The sequence below is a fragment of the Lacerta agilis genome, chromosome 6 (assembly GCF_009819535.1).
Source record: "Lacerta agilis isolate rLacAgi1 chromosome 6, rLacAgi1.pri, whole genome shotgun sequence".
NCBI lineage: Eukaryota > Metazoa > Chordata > Lepidosauria > Squamata > Lacertidae > Lacerta > Lacerta agilis.
In genome coordinates this window covers 56259137-56274877 of record NC_046317.1, presented here as the reverse complement: position 1 = coordinate 56274877, position 15741 = coordinate 56259137, and the positions used below count along the sequence as shown (strand labels likewise).

The following is a 15741-nucleotide window of genomic DNA, read 5'->3' as shown; positions in this document are numbered from 1 at the left end:
ATTGGGCTTTCCCTGGTGTTACAGCAGCCTGTGTTTCCTTGAAAGCCTTAGAGCCTCTCCTTTCTCCTGTGTATCATTTCATACTTAGTTCACCGTATCAATTCTGCCTCTCTGCATAATAGTTCTTAAGGATGTGCATAATTTGTTGAATCCAGAGACTTGCCAAGAGATAAACTTAAGTCTGCAATCCTGTTAATTAACTTGGTGCTGTTCATTAATTTTGCAACGAGAGGCAAGATATTGTTTTCACACCAACTCATCTGCTGATCTGCAAGCTTGGGCATCTCAAATCCACCTCCTCTTCACCACCTTTCAGTAAAATCTCTGTTCCTTTTGTACCTCTCATCCTTGCACATTCTGGTAGGTATTTTTCAGCTGTGGGCACTGTTGCTAGCAAGAGATGCTATTTTATTTGATTGTTCCTAATTACTCAGAAGAAAAATAAGCTGGTATATAGCTTGACAAATGCAGTTCTGCTCATGGTTCATCAAAGCCGTATGTTCCTAAATTTGTACTGCAGGATTAAATGCATCTTTAAATTACCCGAAAATAGCAGTGAATTGCATCAACAGAGCTAATGAAAAAAGAATATCTGAGGGCACAGAGTGACATAACAGGTAGACTCTGTTCTTCTGGCTTTGTTGGACTAAAGGTGAACAGAGGCTTTAGTAGTCCTTGCTTGTATATCTGTCTCACCTAGCAGGTAGCTGTAAATCTCCCCATTGCTGCCTCACCTCCTTGTGGCAGGTCATGAGATGTTCTGGCGAGGGAATCTGATAGTCAGCGTGGGCAGATCAGAATGGCTAAACAAGGTGTGTGTCCCAAAATGCGGCATCATCCCAAAAAGTTTTTGTACTCTGAAGCTACTATGCAAAACAAAAACCAATTCTTTCAGACATCTTGTGAAGGCTGTATTCTTGCTCAGGCTTTTCCTGATCCATAAGATTTTGGTTTTTGAGTCTTCTGGATTTCTGTTTTATTGGCTTGTAAGTGTTTTTATAGTGCCATTTTATTGGGTCTAGGTTGTTTATAACACATTTTAACGTTATAATTGGCCTGTGTAGTCCTTGGCCTGCTCTATCTCAGGCTTCATTGGTGTCATGTTGGTCAGCATCTCATCTTTGACTGAGAGCTGCAGGATTAGACCCCTTTAGCTTATGCCTATTAGCTTGGGAAAGTGGGAGGAAAAAACGAAAAAGGCCATTGTGTTAAATTCTTTGGAATTATGATGGCAATAGGTTTGGAAATGTGCCCTTTTTAATTCAAAACCATCATTGCAATCAAGTCTTTCTTTTCTACATATTAGAATGTATATTTAATAGGATACACACATGCATAAAGCACAGAGACAAAATAGTAAAAATCCTATTATAGATTGCTATCAAAGGCTTAGAGAACACACCAGTCAGGAAGCTGGGCAATAATTTTATTTTCTCTCAGCTGCAACAGGAAGTTCTTGACTCCATCCAGATACAACGAAGTCCAGTGCCACCTAGCAGGGGTACCAACTTGAATAAAACATTGTGGGGGCACAAGTAAGCCCTGCCCCGCATAATTTATCACATTATGCAGTGTGCACATATCATTTAAATGAGAATGCTCATCAACTTTGCAGGGGCCCCGCCCCCTCAAATTTTTTATTGTGGGGGCCGAAGCCCGCATGGCCCCTAGAGGTTGGCTCCTATGCCACCTAGATATTGAATGATACTCTCCATACATAGATAATCAGAGATCAAACAAGGGAGAATCATTACTGGTCTGCAACCTAATCTGTTAGGAACAAGGAGGAATGTTCATGAACATCTAGATCACCTTCGGTTTAGCAAATGAAAACATTAAGTTTTCCTATGCCACGAAATCCTGTATGACCTCCCCATCACTTCCTGTTAAGTCACCAGCACCATCAAAAAGTAAAAGGAAAGTGGGTGGACCTGTCTGGAGCCATGACTCTGTCTGTCTGGGCAGCAAATGCTTCTGCACCAGTGATGGCAGCTGGGTGTTGAACTAATGGCTAAAAGCAAGGGTTTGCAGACAGTGGCTAGAGCCATAAACAAGAGTACAGAGGAGACATCCTCAGACATCTCTCTAAAACACTCCCCCTCCCATACATCTGTCTTTGACTTTCCTGAACAGCCTGTCAAATTCAGTGACAGAATGGCCATTAGGAATTAATCCAATAAACTGCTTCATTAGCATTATGATCTTGGTGATCCCCTTATGTACTTTTCGAAGACTGTAATGCCGGGTTGCATTGAGTCTGTGCACTTTCCCCAGTTCATCAAAACCTGCTGGTATTGCCAGGCCTACTTACTGCATGCACCTATTGCCAATCAGTGGCTGGGTTAAGAGCATGGAGTCATTGTACAAGAACTGAAAAACTGAATATGTATATAAAAAACATAAAGAAGAAGAAGAAGAGTTTGGATTTGATATCCCGCTTTATCACTACCCGAAGGAGTCTCAAAGTGGCTAACATTCTCCTTTCCCTTCCTCCCCCACAACAAACACTCTGTGAGGTGAGTGGGGCTGAGAGACTTCAGAGAAGTGTGACTAGCCCAAGGTCACCCAGCAGCTGGATGTGGAGGAGCGGAGACACGAACCCGGTTCCCCAGATTACAAGTCTACCACTCTTAACCACTACACCACACTGGCTCTCATATATAAGGAAACACCTTTGAAAAGCCTGTCTTCCCAAACCAGGCTGCAGCAGGTGAGGGGGCAGTAATATAGGAAGCTGCCATATACCAGGACATACTATTTGCCAACCCACCCATTTCTTAGCTGGCGCAGCTCCATGGATCCCATCTCTTTGCCCCCTGGCCTCACGTTTTTTAAACGTGCTGCTCTAATGCCTGCCCAACCTGAACTAAGAAACTTTGCAAGCCCACTTGTTATCAGTGGACCCAGCTGTTATAAGGAGCATCTACTGCAGCTTGTCCAGGAAAAGTGCTGCTCTTCAATATGTATTACTGATAAAAGGAAAAATGCTCCACTGGGTGGTAATTGCTAGAAGGTTGCATCTTGCTTTATGTTTTCTTGAACTTTGAAGGCCCGCCACTAGTGCTTTCCATCTAATTAGGTAATCACTGGAGGGCATTTTTCGTGCCTTGCTATCTTCCTCAGTGTCGAGGCCCATAATGGAGGAGGGAGTCAAGTCATAAGGCCTTAATGTTGTAAGAGATTTTTGCGCTTTCAAAAGTTAGACGAATTCTGGGACTTGAAATCTTTGATCCATTAAGAAAAAAGTAAAAACTTCCCAAGAGCTTTTAGGAAGACCAGAATAACCTACACAAATTAAGCATGTTTCTTCTGTTGCAAAGAGTACCTAAATTGGAGCATATACTGTACAGATAATATTGCTATCTGAAGTGGCTTAAAAGGTCTGAGATAACATTTTAGCAAGGGGGTAGGGCTGCCACTGAGGATGGAAAACTTACATTCTAGCACTCTGAACCTCCTTTCAGCAAGAGGACCCTAATGTTTCATACTTGAGTAGCACCTGGAAGTTCAGAATTAAGGTGGAAAGGAAGCAGAATGCAAGCCAAGCATTAAGAGCAGTGCTTCCCCCCCCAATAAATGTTTAGGGGTACTCTCATTTTCCTACTCATATTGAAATACTGCCCCTCAATGAGGCCAAACTTAGATTCACAAAATGTTTAGGTGTATGCATACCCCTGCGTCCCCCCAGATTAAGAGCATAAATGGAGACTTGCAGAGCAATCCTATATCATCATCATCAAACCTTTTATTGGCATCACATACAAACATCCAAAACAAATCAATACAGAATTACCACTTCCCCGGTGGCACAAAACATTTGCTGCAATCCCGTATGCATCTACTTTGTATCGATAGGATTGCTGCATTAGACTGCGATGACAACCTGGAGACACAAAACATTAGAAACACAGTGCTACAATATGCTCTGTGCGTAGATGTATACACTGGTTTGCATCTTACTTCATGTGAGAAACTGATGCAAACAAATCCAGGGCATACTATACCAAAGCAAAGCAGGAAGGGTGTGATGGCCTGGGAGTCAGACTCTGATGTTGAACCTGAGGGATCCCAGCCTGCACAGGATTCCCTGCCTCCAGAACCAGCTGAGCCGGGGCCAGGGCTTGAGCCTGAAGGATCCCCACCTGTGCTGGATCCCCAGGTGCAGGCATCAGCAGAGTCTGCTCTGGCTCCTGATGGGAGGGAGGACCCATTGCCTGCAGGTGCTCCACTCCCAGCCTCTTCAGAGGAAGCTAAGGCAGCCCCTGGGTCCAGTAACCCACCAGCCTCTCCTGAGCTGCAGAGGCTCAGGACAGAGAGGCGAAGAGAGCTAAGTGCCTACAGGAGGAGTGCTCGCCTCCAGGCCCGGAGGAGAGGCGAGTCTCCGGAGGATCGGGGCCGCCCTAAGCATAGGGCCAGATAAAAGCCAGCCAGACCCAGCCCAAGTTGCGTGAGCAACTTAGTTGCAAGCGTATGCTCAACCTGCAACCTTGTGCCTGCACCTGCCTTGGACCTTGACCTGCTCCCTGCCTCGCTCCCCGCTGGACTGACCTCGTTTGGACCCCTAGACCCAGGACTGGACTTGGACCTTGCTTCACGGACAAACCCCTGGGGCCAGCACAAAGGGGTATGGCAGGAAAACAAAAGTTCCAGGAAGTCTTATTCTCAGATCTCTCATATTGCATCTAGTTTGGCCCTGAACAGTGAAAATGCCAGCCACAGATGCTAGCCACAGATTCAAGCTTCGTGTTCCTTGCTCCGTGAACAAACGAGTTCACACAACAGCACACACACCTTTGCTGAAATCAACAGTAAGCTGGCAAATGGCCATTTTCCACCTAATTAGGTCCTTGATTTAATTAGGCCCCATACTAAGGACAGTCCAAGCCTGTAGGGAGATGAAGAAACAAGAGCTGTAGCTGAGCTAGCATTCATTCAGTTAGGCATCTTCCTGGGGCGACAACAGATAGTGTACAGCTGGCTGATAAATAAATAGATCAGTCTGAAGGCACTCTTGGGGCTTCAGCTGATTTCATTATATTTTCTTTCAAACAAACAAAAAAGAAGCACTTGCAAGTGGAGATGGAAAGAAAACCAGGAAACAAATTGCCCGCCATGCAAACAGACATGGTTGTATCTGCAGAATAATAGCTTCTTAATAGGGTAGTGAATCATTGCAGCAGGTCAATACTGCCTCTGGGAGATGAGCAGTAGGATACAAATCAGCATTCCTCGCTTAGCCATTGGAATTATTTCATTAGCACATGCCAATAAATAGTCCTCCAACCCCCTTGACACAGTTTTATACACTTTACTTTTTCAGATACCTACAGTACTTGCGGGGTCTGAGTTAGGGAGGGTAATTGCCTAACGCCTTTTGAAAAATGCACCTTGTTTAAAAGCCGATGATAAGAACCAAGATTCTAAACTCAGATTCTAAACCCTGTGCAATAATTCTTCAGGTACCCAGTGTAGTATGACAAGGCAACTCTAGCCTCTTGCCTGAGCAAAACTAAAAGCAAAGAAGAGAAGGAATTTTATAACGTTTCAGAATTCTCATACCATTTGAAAAGGAACATCCCTAAATTCACAACTGCCCACAACTGATACTCCCTAAGATATAGTATAAAATGCTGTTGGTGGTGGGGGGTACATGACCAGGTGTCAGGCTGGGGCTTAGTTTGCAAAAGACCACTGCTAGGTCTGACATGGTCTAAGACAGCCCTCCATTATTTTGGACTGCGACACCCACCAGCCCTATGCAACACAGTTGCACTAACTGGAGTTGATGGGAGTTATAGTCCAAAACTTGTGGAGGGCACCAGGTTAGTCAAAGCTGCTCCAAGGACATTATCTTTCAGGGTAACTCCCTAAACAGTGGATAATAATAATAATAATAATAATAATAATAATAATAATAATAATTTATTATTTATACCCCGCCCATCTGGCTGGGTCTCCCCAGCCACTCTGGGCGGCCTCCAACAAATACCAAAATACAATACAGAGTCACAAATTAAAAACTTCCCTAAACAGGGCTGCCTTCAGGTATTTTCTAAATGACAGGTAGTTGTTTATCTCTCTAACTCCTGATGGATATTCCACGTACAGTCCCAGACATTAGGTTCAAACTAGCACATCCTTCCCATTGGAGTATGCCATTGTATCTTGCTGGCTGGGTGCTAGGCCTGGGTAGGCTTGAGAGAGAGAAAGCAATAAAGGTTGATTGCTGGCTAGCTTGAATCCGAGATCGGGCTCATGGTTTAAAGCACCCAATGATTTTGATAGCTTAATTAAATGGAAAAGAATAATGGGAGAGCTCTAATTAAGTAGAAACAAATAATGGCAGTCAAACTCTAAGAACAAGCAGTGACATGGCTTTAGCAGAGCATAATTGTGCATAATTGTGCATCAGGCATGACCAGTTGTCATTGTTGCTGTTGATTCTAATAAGACAAAGTGCAGGAAAGGGCCTTTCCCCCTCTTCTATAGAACAATAGAACTCTTCTCCTTGACATCAATTTTTCTATATGGGGGATTTTTTTTGTATAAAGGATCAGGCAGTGATGCTGGCCCACCTACATCTTAAAGTGTTCCTGCCTTGACACAGATTTATTACTCCAGTGAGAACAAATCCTTAGTCACACTGCTGATAACAATTGTGTGAGCAAGGAGGGGCTTCAAGCACATATTTTAGTGCTCTTTTTCAGAGCCTGGTGGTGTGGGAATGCGATGCAGCTTGTGATATTGTAGTGTCCCTTCTACAAGGGCAGCTCCAGATCTGAGAAGGCTCTTGGCCTTTTTAGCCCAGCACCCTGTTCTCACAGCAGCTAACCAGATGCCTGTGGGAAGCCCACAAGTAGCACCCAAACGCAAAAGCCACTTGTTATTCCCTGCAACTGGCATTCCAAGGCATACTGCCTCTGACAGAGAACATAGGCATCATGATTTGTAGTCATTGATAACCTCATCCTCCAGGGAGAAGAAGAAGAAGAGTTTGGATTTGATATCCCACTTTTCACTACCTGAAGGAGTCTCAAAGTGGCTAACATTCTCCTTTCCCTTCCTCCCCCACAACAAACACTCTGTGAGGTGAGTGGGGCTGAGAGACTTCAGAGAAGTGTGACTAGCCCAAGGTCACCCAGCAGCTGCATGTGGAGGAGCGGAGACGCGAACCCGGTTCCCCAGATAACGAGTCTGCCGCTCTTAACCACTACACCACAGCTGCCCTCTCTGATTGGTCCTTGCCATCTGGCTCTATTGTCTCCTCTGTTGCTGTGCTAAAATCTGAAGAGAGTCTCCTGCTTAATACAACATGCACAACAAACACACACACAGGTGGGTGTCTTTTCTTTCTTGAGCGAAGAAATAGATCAAATATTTATTTATTTATTTAAAAACCCATTTTGCTTCTGTGACTCCAAAGTGAAAATTTTTGGCCGTCTAGATGGCACAGGGTGTTTTTTGGGCAGTTGTGAAATAGCCGATTGGTAGTTTTTGAAGTAAGACCCAGGCCACAATGAAAGAGCACTGTAAATTGGCTGAAGGGTGCAGGGGCTACTAATATGGGATAGTTGTCTGCTGTTTGCCTATATTTGTAAATAAAGCAATTATTTTGAAAGTTAAAACTCAGCTGCTGTCTCATCCAAAGCAAACCCTCCTATACTTCTTCCTGCTTTAAGTGGGGATGGTTTAGCAGTCCTATTAAAGTACCGGTAACTGCACTTTATTGTAGAATAGGCTGTTATGAAATAGGTAGTTTTTGCATCAACTACTGAATCCATAGCAATAGCCTGCTGCTGGAAGAAACCCTTTCAATCTCCCTTCCTTATCAGAATGTTTTTTACAGACTATAGGATATTGCTATTATATCAAAATAATGTATAATCTACCTGCCCAAAAAGGATGTACTACCAGGAATCTGATTTCCATTCCACTTCTGCATTCAATTGGATTTCATTTCTGCTTTTAATTTTATTTCACATTTTAGTAAACTGCCAGGAAATCAGACAGTCTGACTGTGGTAAAGAAGAATATTATTCCTTGCAATGCTTGCATGATGACTTCAGTCATTTCTACAGGATGGTGCAGCCATATATTCACAAGAGCATTTGTGCTAATTTCTGGTTGACCTATACAATCTTTTTCATGTGTTTGCATGGCGAATTGACTGTCAGTCCCTACTAAGAGAAGAAATGCAAACACACACAGCTCAGACACTGCAAATACCCCAGGCTGTAGCGGTTTGCCTTCTGAAGAAAACTAATCTTGTTGAAAGAAAACCCATAATATTCGGGAAGCTCCTTTTCGTTTTCCTCCAAGGATTACTCCTTGGAAGCAAAGGACACTTTGCTATTACAAACTCCATAGCCAAAATACACCTGCGATAAAGATATTCTGTTGGGGCAACGCATCACTGTAATGGTGTATTCTATACCACTGTGTTCTTAGGAAGTGCTTAGGATCACTGAAAATTATTCACAGCTGTTGCTTCAATCAGGTTTGACTGTAGCCAGTGGGCCAGCCAGTCAAATTTATTTGTTAGAAACCTTGGGCCATCACAAAATACAGTACAGGGGTCTCCAGCACATGGGACCCCAAGCTTATAATAAAATTCTGTTGGGTCCTTGATCCTTGGAGCAGCTAAGGCAAACATAAATACATGTATCTGAAGAAGTGTGCATGCACACGAAAGCTCATACCAGGAACAAACTCAGTTGGTCTCTAAGGTGCTACTGGAAAGAATTTTTGATTTTGTTATAAATACATGTAGTGTATTTCTCCTGAACCATCAACAAACAGCAGGTTTTCTCTGTATCATTCAAAAATGAAACTCTCTGTAATATAGTTTTGTTCATGATTTCACATAGACAGTTCTATCAACAATTCTCAAATCTTTCTGAAGTCTCTGGAAAGTAACAATTTTTCTAAATTTGTGTTTAACAGCATTACTTAAAAAGAGCACTGAACTACAAAAAAATACAAATCCATAAGAAACTCTTTCAGAATAACCACAGAAACAGTTTATCACAACCTCTATAATCACAAACTTTGACCACCTTGTGAATAAAGAGAGAATGCTGAGGGGGGGAAACTTTTCTGGATATGGAGTCATTAACGGATAGGAGGAAAGGGAGGAATATTGCAAATTGGCACACTTCTGCAGAATATATTAGCACTCATGGCGAAACTAATGAAGTTTCCCCCCCAAAAAAACACCCTGTACCATCTGGACACCAAAAGATCTTCACTTGGGAGTACAGAAGCAAAATGGTGATTGTTGTTTTTTTAAAAAAGAAATATTTGATTATTTCTTCGCTCAAGAAAGAAAAGACACGTGTGTGTGTGTGTGTGTGTGTGTGTGTGCATGTTGTATTAAGCAGGAGACTCTCTTCAGATTCTAGCTCAGCAACAGAGGAGACAATAGAGCCAGATGGCAAGGACCAACCAGAGAGGGCAGCTCCCTGTCTATAAAACCCAGATCGAAGCAGCAGGCAGTTCACACAGCCCAGGGAATCAGCTGCATTCAGATTTAGCACCTACCACCAGCACTCAAAAAGAGATCCAGGACCTTGGCATTTTGATTGATTTGCAAATGCTTATCTTCATTCAATTTACTGCTTAGGCAAAAATAATAATAATAATAATAATCTGTGCCTGATGGTGGGATTTTAGTTATTTAAATTGTTGTTGTTTTTTCCCAGAGACTTCTATAAAAGACTCTGAAAATTAATAGTAGTGCCGTCTGAGCCGGTCAGTGCAGAGAAGAAAGGGGGAAAAGATCTAATGGATCCTGAGAGGGTAAGGAACTAGGAAAGAAGAGAGAGGAGTGGGAGAAGAGAGACCATAAAATTCAATGAGCTATCGGATCCCAAAGCAAAGCAAGGGTGTTGATGGGCACAGAAGAGGGAAGTGAAAACTGAACAAGATATATTGTAAACAATTCATATTCATAAAAAAGATTTGCAGCTTTCCAGGCAAATTAGAAAAGGGGATTTAAGACAAATTATATTGTTAGCTGAATCTGACTCACCTTGTGATAACAGATAAATAGCAGGGCCAAATCTTAAGGGGAGAGGGAACAGTCAAAAGAAAGATGGAGAATTAATATGGGTTCTACAGATCTACGGTCATGAGGAGGGTGCTATTAATCTAACTACCTGATCTCTCAGAGAGTCTCATATTGCGGAACTTACTTTTGGAAAATCACCAAACTTCTTTGAATCCTAGTCAATGGGGAAGAATAGCACTGACCGTAGCAGCTTTGTGAACAGATCTTTTCTGGAGAGCACCAGACTCTTTGAGCCGAAGGATGGAGACGGCAACCAGACTATCCTCCACACCCGAGACGAAGAACTCGCCAAGGCTGAGATTGGGGTCCTGGCAGCCATCCTGGTGGTGACCCTGGTGGGGAACCTGGGCGTCCTTCTGGCCATGTACCGGCTAAGGAAGAAGATGAGCCGCATGCACCTTTTCATCCTGCACCTTGGCCTGACCGACCTCGGGGTGGCGCTCTTCCAGGTCCTTCCTCAAATGATCTGGGAGGTGACCTATCGCTTCCAGGGGCCGGATCCTCTTTGCAAGGCTGTCAAGTACCTGCAGGTGCTCAGCATGTTTGCCTCCACCTACATGCTCATTGCTATGACGCTGGACCGCTATATGGCGGTGTGCCACCCGCTGCGCACCCTGCAGCAGCCCAGCTGCCAGGCTTACCAGATGATCGGGGTCACTTGGCTGCTCAGCTGCCTGCTCAGCTTGCCTCAGGTCTTCATCTTCTCTCTGAGGGAGGTGCAGCAAGGCTCTGGCGTGCTGGACTGCTGGGCGGAATTCAAGTACCCCTGGGGGGCTAAAGCCTACATCACGTGGATGACCTTGTGCGTCTTCGTGCTGCCCGTGGCCATCCTCACCGTCTGCTACAGCCTCATTTGCCACAAGATCTGCAAGAACCTTCGAGGGAAGACACAGAGCTGCGGTCCTTGTCCTGCCCCTACGACTGATGCTGCTGCTGCTGCTGCTATTTCTTATACAGCCACTGTTCAGAAGGGAGCAGAGTGCCAGTCTGGCTCCCGGGTCAGCAGCGTGCGCACCATCTCGAGGGCAAAGATCCGCACTGTGAAGATGACCTTTGTCATAGTGCTGGCCTACGTCGCTTGCTGGGCTCCCTTCTTCAGCATGCAGATGTGGTCGGTGTGGGACCGGAATGCCCCGAATGACGGTGAGTGTCTTTGAGGAGGAAAGAGAGAGAGGGTCAGGATTCAAAGACTCATCCTGCTTCCTATATCACAGTCACTGGACCTTAGTCAGGCCTCCATGTGGCGATCAAGTATAGCTTTTTCTTTCATATCCATCCCACGGGGTTGGGGTGGGGAAGTGCTCTTCTGATTAGATGAGTAAAACCACCCAGAAGAAAACAGATTTAATGCAACACTCACAAATAGGTATACAGTACGCACACACTTCAGTGACTCCCTGTCTCTCGCAGCAAATGCACACCAGCTCCTGATTTGCACATGCAACCTGGGAGAAGGAAATCTATCATTCATTCACTCACTCACTCACTCACATCAGGCAAGGAATGTTTTCCCCGACACACTCCTACCTACACCTCACCCACCAGCATAGTAAGATACAATGTCTAGGCTGATCTCTGTCACAAACACACATTTACAATTTGTACCGTATTCTAGTAGCAACTGCATTGCTCTGCATCTCCATCTAGCTTTCATCAAGGTAACACGGAAACGACTGTTTTCTAAAAGATTTGTGTGTGATGGGGGAGAGGGGGGTGTTTTGCCTTTACATTATTATTTTCACTACGGTTACAAGATACGCCTACAGTTATGGTTTTGAAGTAAAATAATGACATCACACGCTGTTGAAAAATTGGTTGCTAAAACAGAAATGCAAAAGTGTGAACCATCATGATTGTAAACACCTCATGGTGTTTAATTTCCCTATTTTGAGTTCTTTATAGAACATGGAATCAAATTATGCTTGGATTTGTTACCTAGAGAAAGATTATATAGATGTTCAAATAATAATTTTTTTAAAAGCAAGCAAGAGAGAGAATCATTAAAAGAACCGAGCACAAGGACATCATCCCTTTCCTGAACGATTTAAAATGAAACCCAAACAGTGTGGTCAACAATAGTGGAGTCATTAGAGTGCCGAGTTTAGACTCTCAAAGACCTGAGTTCTAATCCTCCTTCAGGCACAGACTATCCTATTTTACACATTGCATGTTGGCTCCTATGTATAACTGTGTTGAGAATCAGTGCCAGTTCCAACTCCCTGCAGCATGTACCTGTAGAATACTAGCAGTTTGACAAATGTCACACCCACACCTTGAGTATAATCCTTCCCTATGCAGACACAGTGATTTCTGAATAGGACTTAACAGAGCCCTGTATCTTACTCAGTTTCAAGCCACACTTGCACACCCCTCTCTATGCAGACAAGTAAGAGGCATCATTCACATTTAAGGACACCATTATCACACACAAATGTATTCTACATGTCTACATCTGCCAGAGACATACCACACATTTTTTATTTGCATGGAGTTGGGGTGGAGGGAATTAACTGCCATTGTTTCCCTCTCCATTTCAGAGTCCAGCAATGCAACTTACACCATCACAATGTTACTCGCCAGCCTCAGCAGCTGCTGCAACCCCTGGATTTACATGTTCTTCAGCGGACATCTTGTTCATGATATCATGCACTTCTTCTCCTGCTGTGGGAACCTTCACTCCAGCCTCAAGAGGCAGTTCTCCAACGGCAGCCTCTGCAGCCGGAAAACCACTATCTTGACTCAAAGCCCGCAGAGCACCCTGGTTGCGGCTGGTGCCGGTGTTCAGATGCAACTGGGGAGCTTGAAAGATTTCTACCAGCCCTATGAGGAGGACACAGTGACTGAATCAAGGGAGCTCTAGAGTATAGGCTTGGGCCACTGTACAGTAGTTACTCTGTGCAGGGAGCTCCGAACGGTAATGGAAAGCAGGGGAACTTGATGGTCTTATCATGTATGGGATTTAAATCTATCTTTCCACAAGAGCTTTGTTCTGCAGAAACTTGAGAGTTGGCAAAGAATACCTGCATCCCATTTATACTTATGTGTAATATATTGTGGGCTTCTAGGTAGTCCCTGTGAGAACAGAGTTCTGAGCCAGATAGACCTCTGGTCAGATCCAGCAAGGATCTTCCTATGTTCTTACCTGTCACTTCGGCTTTTCTATCACACCTGAGCCATCTCTTTCTCAAGAATGCTGGTCATAAACAAGCTGCTCTGTGGTAAGCTGATACTTTTCTGTGCTCCGGCTATGGCTGCATACACAGAATAGCACATTTGAAACACACACACCCCCTTAAAGAATTCTGGGAGCTGTAGTTTACCCCTCATAAAGTTAGAACCCCAAGCAATCCTTAACAGACTACAGGGGCCAGAACTCTGTGAGGAAGGAAATACGTTTCGAATGTTTAGGCTGAAGGTGCTCAGCCGAGATGTGTGCAAAGTACCCACCGGCGGAACAAATGGTTTTGTACAGGACACAAATCCAGTTCTAACACCTCCCAGTCCCAGTCCCTCCCTCACTCCACTGCTGCTTTCTCCCCCACCTCCCTAGTAACAGCAAGCATGACTCTTATTGCACTCCACAACAGCAGGAGAAAAGAGTAGGCAAAAATAAAAATGCTTGACCACTAGAGAGGTGGCATTGTTCTTGAACTGCTGCTCCACCCACATTCCCCTCTGGCCACTCCCACTTCTGTCCTCTTGTCTTGCCCACTTTTTTCCTCTGGCCCCAGCCACCATTGGCAGAAGGATGCCTAGGAGAGAATGCAACCCTCAAGCTGAAGAAGATTCCTTACCCCTGACTTCATGCTACCATGATAGCGGGAGGCAAGTTATTACCAAGTGCAGGAGGGTTTGCTTATGCACTAGTTTCCTTCTCTTGTCTCCCTTTCCTCCACCACCCCTATATAATTGGAAGATGGAGAAGTGAGGTGAAAGTGACAGCCATACTTTGAATGCCACATCAGCCTCACCATCAGTCAGAATCATGTGGTATAAAAATTCATGTTCTTTCTAAGCGGGGACAAACCATGGTTTTGAGCTCCCCTAGAAGAAATCAAACTAAGCCTTAATGTAATAATTCATAATTATGGAGTTAAATATTGCATCCAGTTATTTTGGGTTGGAGCTAAGACTCCATCCTGTAGCTTGCTATTGTGGTTACTTTTATTTTCCGTTGTTGTTGTTGTTGTTGTTGTTGTTGTTGTTGTTGTTGTTGTTGTTGTGTTGGCCTGTTCATCAATAAACAACCTTTTGTTCTGGGCTTACAAAGTGAGTAAACTTGACTTATATTAAATAAATAAGAACTTAACACTTTTCTACTCTTATTATATTGTGAGCAGCATGACCCCATCACCAGTGAATTAATCAAGAGCCGGCCATTATACAATTTTTTAAAGTTTCATTTTCAGAGTATATCATTTCTTTATTCAGTTACTTATTAAATCCTGTGGAAGCCCCCAGGCAGTCAAAATCTCGGAGGGCCCCTCGCAAATTCTCTGGAGTTGGTAGGAACTTGTGACACACTAATTCACAGAAAGCTTCGTATCTGGAGGTTTCTCGTGTGTGTGCTCTGGTGGGATAACATTGAACTAAGAAAGCTTGAATGTAATTTTATTTCAAAATCAAATCAATATTATTTTGATCCATTGTTGCAGGGCCCCTAAAAGGCCCATATGCCAGTGCCTACTCTGCCTATTTGGTAATCCAGCACGGTCTTTATTCCTTTCCCTTGACAACTGCCTACATCCTTGTGACTTCTAGAATATCTAACCCAAATAACCAGCTACAAAGCTGCCTTTGTGTACCTCCTCTGAAAGCAACAGGCATTATTTCAATTTCTCTCTAGGCTATCAATGTAATTGAATCAAGCACCCCAGTAATTTGGAACCCCTGGTGATTTCTTAGCTGGCATCTCTTAGCAGGCCAGCCCAAACTCTTAAGCCAGTTGGTAGTCTGGAAGAAACTATACCACAGTCATGTTGTAAACCCACTATAATCATTCATTTGAGTTATGGGAAAGTGTGAAAAATCTTGGATTTTCATGGGGAAAATGTTGGAGGGTATGGTGTCTACACCTCTTCAGCCTTGTGAATCAGGAGCCATTTTGCTACAATTAAACTTGATCAGAAAGCAGAAAGGTATGAAGTAGTGTCTGAACAAGCCTGTTTAAATATAACATTATTTAGTCCCATGGTGTGTATGTTATGGTGACTAAAAATACAAGTTAATTAATTTGATTCATTCCCAATGCATTTTTGGGAATGCATTTTTTTGGGGGGGGGGCAATTGCTGAGGTGTCACTCTTTCTGTACATTGCATTGACTAGCTTCTCAATCTTGGCTACATTGTAGGATTGAGGAAATGAATGTAAGTTGTAGGTTTTTTACAGTATCTGCCCTGGACTGTCTTTTCAGAGATTATTAAATTCATTATTAATAAATTACAGCTGTTTTGAATCTATTCAATTAAATCAAATTAAAAAGATTAAATAAAATTAATCGTGGATTTAAGTCCAATTCAAGTTTCACTATTCCTAACACAGTTATAACAATGTAGCATAAAGTATAAGCTATCCATCAACCCTGCCATGAAGCATATGGATCAGATCTGCAAAAGGATATTACACTTCCAATATTTGCAATATGTTTCTGAAAACATCTCACTAAGCTTCG

At 43.5% G+C, this 15741-nt stretch overlaps 1 protein-coding gene across 1 annotated transcript; it reads left to right on the top strand.

Moving 5' to 3' along the window:
* The first annotated feature begins 10162 nt into the window (after positions 1 to 10162).
* Positions 10163 to 13233, top strand: AVPR1B (arginine vasopressin receptor 1B). Its single transcript, XM_033151024.1, has 2 exons — positions 10163 to 11212; positions 12607 to 13233. The coding sequence occupies exons 1-2, from the start codon at positions 10231 to 10233 to the stop codon at positions 12927 to 12929; spliced, it is 1305 nt and encodes a 434-aa protein (XP_033006915.1). The 5' UTR covers positions 10163 to 10230; the 3' UTR covers positions 12930 to 13233.
* Positions 13234 to 15741: the final 2508 nt, after the last annotated feature.

Excerpts from the sequence above, each read along its gene's own strand:
- AVPR1B (XM_033151024.1), top strand. The coding sequence starts at position 10,231 with ATGGGGAAGAATAGCACTGACCGTAGCAGCTTTGTGAACAGATCTTTT. Across the intron at positions 11,213-12,606 it reads CCGGAATGCCCCGAATGACG|AGTCCAGCAATGCAACTTAC; the intron begins GTGAGTGTCTTT and ends TCTCCATTTCAG.